General features: G+C 49.1%; 1 protein-coding gene across 1 annotated transcript; it reads left to right on the forward strand.

Moving 5' to 3' along the window:
• The first annotated feature begins 426 nt into the window (after nucleotides 1–426).
• On the forward strand, nucleotides 427–3,593 carry LOC143934629 (olfactory receptor 5A2-like). Its single transcript, XM_077458386.1, has one exon. The coding sequence runs from the start codon at nucleotides 2,203–2,205 to the stop codon at nucleotides 3,163–3,165; it is 963 nt and encodes a 320-aa protein (XP_077314512.1). The 5' UTR covers nucleotides 427–2,202; the 3' UTR covers nucleotides 3,166–3,593.
• The last annotated feature ends 5,256 nt before the right edge of the window (nucleotides 3,594–8,849 follow it).

Below are 8,849 nucleotides of genomic sequence, written 5' to 3' on the forward strand. Positions count from 1 at the left end.
CCTTGTTCGCCTTCCAGACATACTAATGGCCTGCAGGGAGATGGGAAAACCAGCAACTGGGGGTAGCTTCAGGTATATACTGTGCAGGAGGCCCAATACACCAACTGTAACTGCTCCAGATGCCTGTGGTATAGAAATGGAACAACACCAGGAATTGGGGGTAGCTTCAGGTGTGTACTGTGTAGGAGGCCCAATACACCCATTGTATCTGCTGCAGATGACTGTGGTATAGGAACAGAACAACACCAGCAATTGGGGGAGCTTCAGGTGTATACTGTACAGGAGGCACAATACACCAACTCTAACTGTCCTAAGTTCAATCACAAGAAAAGAAGACGCTGTTCCTGTCTATCCTATCTCTCTGAACACTGCAACACACTACACAAGGCCGCCGCGTAGGCGGCCTTATATAGTGTGGGGCGTGTACTAAACTCCCTGAGCTATAATTGGCCATAGGCATCCTGCCTGTGGCCAATTATGGCTCTCCTCGCTGCTGGCACTATGATTGGCCAAGCACGCAGATCACAGTGCATGCTTGGCCAATCATCAGCCAGCAATGCACTGCGATGGTGCAGTGCATTGTGGGCCGTGAGTGCCACACGAATATGGCGCGAACGGCCCACATGTTTTTGACTCAAACACCCAGCTCATCCCTAGTAAGGACGGAGGTTCACATTCCAGCAGGACAATGACCTCAAACACACTGCTAAAGCAACACTTGAGTGGTTTAAAGGGGAAACATGGAAATGTGTTAGAATTGCCTAGTCAAAGCCCAGACCTCAATCCAATAGAAAATCTGTGGTCAGACTTAAAGATTTCTGTTCACAAGTGCAAACCATCCAACTTGAAGGATCTGGAGCAGTTTTGCAAGGAGGAGAAATGGGCAAAAATCCCAGTGGTAAGATGTGGCAAGTGGTAAGATGTGACTTATCCAAAGCCACTTGAAGCTGTGATAGGTGGCTCTACAAATTATTGACTTTAAGGGGGTGAATAGTTATGCACATTGACTTTTTCTGTTATTTTGCCCTATTTGTTGTTTGCTTCATAATAATAAAAAACATCTTCAAAATTGTGGGCGTGTTCTGTAAATTAAATGATGCAAATCCTCAAACAATCCGTGTTATTCCAGGTTGTGAGGCAATAAAACACAAGAAATGCCAAGGGGGTGAATACTTTTGCAAGGCACTGTATGACTATTCAATTTTTTATTATGTTATCTGACCTTATTATACATTGAGGCAATTTTTTTTCTCGGGAAGGTACACTCTTGGAACTCAATAAATATACGGTATATCGTACTTTGAATTGATGTATTTGCTTGTTACAATGGAATCTTTCTTTATCATAAATTTAAGCCTTGTTTTTTATAGCTGAAATCATTAATAAAATAAGATTAAAACCAAAAACTAAACTACAGAACGCAACGTCCACACAGGTACAATACCCAACATTAGAGGTGCCTGATGTCCTCCTTATCAACCAATAATGTCATTGGATGTTAGGATGCTGGTGGCTGGAGAGTTGTAATGGTGCACACTGAAACCAGTGGCTTTGTGTAACTAAAAGACAGGCTTCATACACCCAATGCAACTTTTGGGTAATTTTCAGGCATTTGGCCAAGGCACCCCTGAAGAAACCTGAAGGCACCCCATTGTGCCTGGAAAAGGCTGGTCTATGCTGTTCATCTTTCTTCGAATGAAAGCTTCCTCGCTGTAGTGTTGATTCATTTTTAGTAAAGATAGGTGAGATTTTCTCTTCTATGTTTTCTAGAATAGCATTTCTTCTGTGATATTTTTTAAAGCACAATGGGGGGGTCTATTTTTAAAACTTTTCACAAAGATTCAGAACAACTTTTATTCATTTTCCAAAAAATACATGATAAAAGTGTTTGAATCTTGGATAAAAGTTGTGTGAACCATGTGAGATCCCACAATGTAAAGGGAAGGCTTGAGCTGTCATTGTAACCATCCAGTCCAGCAGAGCATCGCAGATGATCGGGATAATGTAGATCCAGGAGAGGCTCCTGCCCCAGCTGTGCCCTCTGCCCCAACCACAGGGGGCGCCCCTCCTGACTCTTCATTAGTCTAGCCCTGGGGAGGTCAATGTACTGACGTGGAACACATACGTTTATGATATCTCATTTTTCAGCATGTAATTGTTATATGTTTATTCTCTTCTTCCTTCTCAGAACAAAGAACAGCCATGAATAATGAAACTCATAATTTAAAGACAGGTTTTTACCTTGTGGGAATTTCTGGGATTCCTGAAGTTAAGATTTTTCTTTTTATTGTCTTCCTTTGTATGTACATAATTACACTAGCTGGAAACATCTTCATCATACTGGTCTATAAATTGAGCCCCAACCTCCACAAGCCCATGTACTTCTTTCTGGCTAATTTTTCTGTTTTAGAAATCTTTTACATTTCATCAACTTCTCCCAAAATGTTGTCAGATCTTCTATCGGAGTGTAAATGGATCTCTTTCTATGGATGTGCTGCTCAGTTGTACTGCGTCTTGTTTTTGGCCGGCACTGAGTTCTACCTTCTTGCAGCCATGTCATATGACCGATATAACGCCATATGTCAACCACTTTTATACACCATCAATATGAACAAGAGAACCTGCATTCAGCTCATTGCCGGGTCATGGATTATCGGCGCGTCAAATGCTTTAATTCACACCATGTTCACGTTCTCCGTCCCGTTCTGCAATTCTCATAAACTTAACAGCTTCTTTTGTGATGTCCCCGTATTATTAAAGCTGGCCTGCAAGGACACGTGGCTCAATGAACTTATCGTGTTCATTTTTGGTGGAGGAATGACTTCTGGTTCACTTATACTGACAATAATCTCTTATGTCAAGATCATATCAACAATCCTGAACATCAGCTCAATGTCCCGGAGGAAGAAAGCCTTCTCAACCTGCACTTCTCACCTAATAGTGGTTACAATCTTTTATGGCTCAGTCTTCTTTATGTACCTGAGGCCCAAATCAAGTTATGGAAAGGATGAGGACAAGTTGATTGCTGTGATGTATACGGTCATTGCTCCGCTGTTGAATCCATTTATTTACAGCCTTCGAAATAAGGAAGTAAAAACGTCTGTAAGGAAAATATTTTATCGGATTTTTTCCAAGTTTGGCCATATTAATGAGAAACAGGGATGAGTCTTGATGAGTAAATCATTGGCTCTATGGAGAACAAAAAGTGGTGCCCACTCCATTACCAATTACCATTTCTGCCAACTTGCCAAGGATTAAAGAGGATGTAAGCCCTGACGGGTTTTACTTCCTCTTTTTCCCCAGCAAAGTAAAAGTATAATGGGCTAGTATGTACCGGGGCCGTGGACTACGGCCTCACAGCACTTGATAGAGAAGCGCACTACAAGGTAAATATCTCCCAAATGGTGCATGTTTAGGAGATATTTACAGTACCTATAGGCAAGCCTTACTATAGGTACAACTTCCGCATTAGGGGTATACAACCACCTTAAACTTGCCTCTAACCAGAGCTTGCCTTAGGGTTATTGTAGTTCTTTACCCTGCTGTGCTCCCACACCAGATCTCCCATCTCAGCGCTCCACAGATGGAATGTCATCAGCCACACTGAGGGCCCTTAGCAGCACAGCCAGAGAGAATTAACTATCAACCCCCCCCCCCCCAAAAAAAAAAAAAATAGCATAACGAACACAGTGTATCACAGTAGGGTCCCCTGCCTCCCCTCCACCCAGTAATGTCCTTTGCCCACCTTCACATCACCCTCCCCCCTTACACACACAAATAGACACACACACACACGGGTGTTTTATGAAATCGGTAGGCCTGCATGCAATAACTTTGGCCCCGTTACTTGATAAAAAAAAAAGTGAACATGGTTTTCATTGTGCCAGGGACATTGCTAGTATTGTAAAAAGCCTAGGGTATCTTTGGGAACAGCAAGTAAATGACGAATGCAGCAAGTATAGTGTGCCAGGGTGAACAGTGAGTGTGGCAAAATTGTGTTAACGGTGGGAGGGTTTTAAGGGGCATGATTAAATATAACAAGGTTAGTCTGTCCCCAGTATAATCCTTCCCCCGGGGTCAGTCTGTCCCCCAGTATAATCCTTCCCCCGGGTCAGTCGGTCCCCAGTATAATCCTTCCCCTGGGTCAGCCTGCCCCCCAAAATAATAATTTCCTCCAGGTCAATCTGTCCCCCAGTATAATCTTTCCAGGTCAGCCTGCCCCCAGTTAATCCCCCCCAGGCCAGTCTGTCCCCCAATATAATCCTTCCACCTCCCCCCAGGTTAGTCTATCCCCAGTTAATCCCCCAACCCCCAGGTCAGTCTGTCCCTCAGTATAGTTCTTCCACCTCCCCCCAGGCCAGTCTGTCCCCCAGTATAATCCTTCCACCTCCCCCCAGGTCAGTCTGTCCCCCAGTATAATCCTTCCACCTCCCCCCAGGTTAGTCTGTCCCCAGTTAATCCCCCCAGGTCAGTCTGTCCCCCAGTATAATCCTTCCACCTCCCCCAGGTCAGTCTGTCCCTCAGTATAATCCTCCAATCTCCCCCCAGGTCAGTCTGTCCCCCAGTATAATCCTCCAATCTCCCCCCAGGTCAGTCTGTCCCCCAGTATAATCCTTCCTCCCCCCCAGGTCAGTCTGTCCCTAAGTATAATCCTTTCACCCCCCCAGGTCAGTTTTTCCCCCAGTATAATCCTTCCACCTCCTCCCAGGCCAGTCTGTCCCCCAGTATAATCCTCCAATCTCCCCCTAGGTCAGTCTGTCCCCCAGTATAATCCTTCCACCTCCTCCCAGGTCAGTCTGTCCCCCAGTATAATCCTTCCACTCCTCCCATGTCAGTCTGCCCCCCAGTATAATCGTTCCACCTCCTCCCAGGTCAGTCTGTCCCCCAGTATAATCCTCCAATCTCCCCCATGTCAGTCTGTCCCCCAGTATAATCCTTCCACCTCCTCCCATGTCAGTCTGTCCCCCAGTATAATCCTTCCACCTCCTCCCATGTCAGTCTGTCCCCCAGTATAATCCTTCAATCTCCCCCCAGGTCAGTCTGTCCCCCAGTATAATCCTTCCACCTCCTCCCATGTCAGTCTGTCCCCCAGTATAATCCTTCCACCTCCTCCAAGGTCAGTCTGTCCCCCAGTATAATCCTTCCACCTCCTCCCAGGTCAGTCTGTCCCCCAGTATAATCCTCCAATCTCCCCCCAGGCCAGTCTGACCCCAGTTAATCCCCCAACACCCAGGTCAGTCTGTCCCTCAGTATAGTCCTTCCACCTCTCCCCAAGTCAGTCTGTCCCCCCAGTATAATCCTTCCACCTTCCCCCAGGTCCCTCAGTATAATCCTTCCACCTCTCCCCAGGTCAGTCTGTCCCCCAGTATAATCATTCCACCTCCCCCCAGATCAGTCTGTCCCTCAGTATAATCCTTCCACCTCCCCCCAGGTCAGTTTTCCCCCAGTATTACCCTTCCACCTCCCCTCTGGTCAGTCTGCCCACAGTTAATCCCCCAACCCCCAGGTCAGTCTGTCCCTCAGTATAATCCTTCCACCTTCCCCCAGGTCAGTTTTCCCCCAGTATAATCCTTCCACCTCTCCCCAGGTCAATCTGTCCCCCAGTATAATCCTTCCACCTCCCCCAGATCAGTCTGTCCCCCAGTATAATCGTTCCCCCGGGTCAGTCTGTCCCCAGTATAATCCTTCCCCTGGGTCAGTCTGCCCCCCAAAATAATCATTTCCTCCAGGCCAATCTGTCCCCCAGTATAATCTTTCCAGGTCAGCCTTCCCCCAGTTAATCCCCCCAGGCCAGTCTGTCCCCCAGTATAATCCTTCCACCTCCCCCAGGTTAGTCTGTCCCCAGTTAATCCCCCAACCCCCAGGTCAGTCTGTCCCTCAGTATAGTTCTTCCACCTCTCCCCAGGCCAGTCTGTCCCCCAGTGTTATCCTTCCACCTCCCCCCAGGTCAGTCTGTCCCCAGTATAATCCTTCCACCTCCCCCCAGGTTAGTTTGTCCCCAGTTAATCCCCCCAGGTCAGTCTGTCCCCCAGTATAATCCTTCCACCTCCCCCAGGTCAGTCTGTCCCTCAGTATAATCCTCAAATCTTCCCCCAGGTCAGTCTGTCCCCCAGTATAATCCTCCAATCTCCCCCCAGGTCAGTCTGTCCCCCAGTATAATCCTTCCACCTCCCCCCAGGTCAGTTTTCCCCCAGTATAATCCTTCCACCTCCTTCCAGGTCAGTCTGCCCCCCAGTATAATCCTGCCTCCCCTCCACCCAGTAATGTCCTTTGCCCACCTTCACATCACCCTCCCCCCTTACACACACAAATAGACACACACACACACGGGTGTTTTATGAAATCGGTAGGCCTGCATGCAATAACTTTGGCCCCGTTACTTGATAAAAAAAAAAGTGAACATGGTTTTCATTGTGCCAGGGACATTGCTAGTATTGTAAAAAGCCTAGGGTATCTTTGGGAACAGCAAGTAAATGACGAATGCAGCAAGTATAGTGTGCCAGGGTGAACAGTGAGTGTGGCAAAATTGTGTTAACGGTGGGAGGGTTTTAAGGGGCATGATTAAATATAACAAGGTTAGTCTGTCCCCAGTATAATCCTTCCCCCGGGGTCAGTCTGTCCCCCAGTATAATCCTTCCCCCGGGTCAGTCGGTCCCCAGTATAATCCTTCCCCTGGGTCAGCCTGCCCCCCAAAATAATAATTTCCTCCAGGTCAATCTGTCCCCCAGTATAATCTTTCCAGGTCAGCCTGCCCCCAGTTAATCCCCCCCAGGCCAGTCTGTCCCCCAATATAATCCTTCCACCTCCCCCCAGGTTAGTCTATCCCCAGTTAATCCCCCAACCCCCAGGTCAGTCTGTCCCTCAGTATAGTTCTTCCACCTCCCCCCAGGCCAGTCTGTCCCCCAGTATAATCCTTCCACCTCCCCCCAGGTCAGTCTGTCCCCCAGTATAATCCTTCCACCTCCCCCCAGGTTAGTCTGTCCCCAGTTAATCCCCCCAGGTCAGTCTGTCCCCCAGTATAATCCTTCCACCTCCCCCAGGTCAGTCTGTCCCTCAGTATAATCCTCCAATCTCCCCCCAGGTCAGTCTGTCCCCCAGTATAATCCTCCAATCTCCCCCCAGGTCAGTCTGTCCCCCAGTATAATCCTTCCTCCCCCCCAGGTCAGTCTGTCCCTAAGTATAATCCTTTCACCCCCCCAGGTCAGTTTTTCCCCCAGTATAATCCTTCCACCTCCTCCCAGGCCAGTCTGTCCCCCAGTATAATCCTCCAATCTCCCCCTAGGTCAGTCTGTCCCCCAGTATAATCCTTCCACCTCCTCCCAGGTCAGTCTGTCCCCCAGTATAATCCTTCCACTCCTCCCATGTCAGTCTGCCCCCCAGTATAATCGTTCCACCTCCTCCCAGGTCAGTCTGTCCCCCAGTATAATCCTCCAATCTCCCCCATGTCAGTCTGTCCCCCAGTATAATCCTTCCACCTCCTCCCATGTCAGTCTGTCCCCCAGTATAATCCTTCCACCTCCTCCCATGTCAGTCTGTCCCCCAGTATAATCCTTCAATCTCCCCCCAGGTCAGTCTGTCCCCCAGTATAATCCTTCCACCTCCTCCCATGTCAGTCTGTCCCCCAGTATAATCCTTCCACCTCCTCCAAGGTCAGTCTGTCCCCCAGTATAATCCTTCCACCTCCTCCCAGGTCAGTCTGTCCCCCAGTATAATCCTCCAATCTCCCCCCAGGCCAGTCTGACCCCAGTTAATCCCCCAACACCCAGGTCAGTCTGTCCCTCAGTATAGTCCTTCCACCTCTCCCCAAGTCAGTCTGTCCCCCCAGTATAATCCTTCCACCTTCCCCCAGGTCCCTCAGTATAATCCTTCCACCTCTCCCCAGGTCAGTCTGTCCCCCAGTATAATCATTCCACCTCCCCCCAGATCAGTCTGTCCCTCAGTATAATCCTTCCACCTCCCCCCAGGTCAGTTTTCCCCCAGTATTACCCTTCCACCTCCCCTCTGGTCAGTCTGCCCACAGTTAATCCCCCAACCCCCAGGTCAGTCTGTCCCTCAGTATAATCCTTCCACCTTCCCCCAGGTCAGTTTTCCCCCAGTATAATCCTTCCACCTCTCCCCAGGTCAATCTGTCCCCCAGTATAATCCTTCCACCTCCCCCAGATCAGTCTGTCCCCCAGTATAATCGTTCCCCCGGGTCAGTCTGTCCCCAGTATAATCCTTCCCCTGGGTCAGTCTGCCCCCCAAAATAATCATTTCCTCCAGGCCAATCTGTCCCCCAGTATAATCTTTCCAGGTCAGCCTTCCCCCAGTTAATCCCCCCAGGCCAGTCTGTCCCCCAGTATAATCCTTCCACCTCCCCCCAGGTTAGTCTGTCCCCAGTTAATCCCCCAACCCCCAGGTCAGTCTGTCCCTCAGTATAGTTCTTCCACCTCTCCCCAGGCCAGTCTGTCCCCCAGTGTTATCCTTCCACCTCCCCCCAGGTCAGTCTGTCCCCAGTATAATCCTTCCACCTCCCCCCAGGTTAGTTTGTCCCCAGTTAATCCCCCCAGGTCAGTCTGTCCCCCAGTATAATCCTTCCACCTCCCCCAGGTCAGTCTGTCCCTCAGTATAATCCTCAAATCTTCCCCCAGGTCAGTCTGTCCCCCAGTATAATCCTCCAATCTCCCCCCAGGTCAGTCTGTCCCCCAGTATAATCCTTCCACCTCCCCCCAGGTCAGTTTTCCCCCAGTATAATCCTTCCACCTCCTTCCAGGTCAGTCTGCCCCCCAGTATAATCCTCCAATCTCCCCCAGGTCATTCTGTCGCCCAGTATAATCCTTCCACCTCCTCCCAGGTCAGCCTGTCCCCCA

This window comes from Lithobates pipiens, unplaced genomic scaffold (assembly GCF_037356315.1).
Source record: "Lithobates pipiens isolate NorthernLeopardFrog02 unplaced genomic scaffold, aLitPip1_a1.2 Scaffold_27, whole genome shotgun sequence".
Taxonomy (NCBI): Eukaryota; Metazoa; Chordata; class Amphibia; order Anura; family Ranidae; genus Lithobates; species Lithobates pipiens.

What these genes read in the sequence shown, in the direction of transcription:
- LOC143934629 (XM_077458386.1), top strand. Translation starts at nt 2,203, where the DNA reads ATGAATAATGAAACTCATAATTTAAAGACAGGTTTTTACCTTGTGGGA.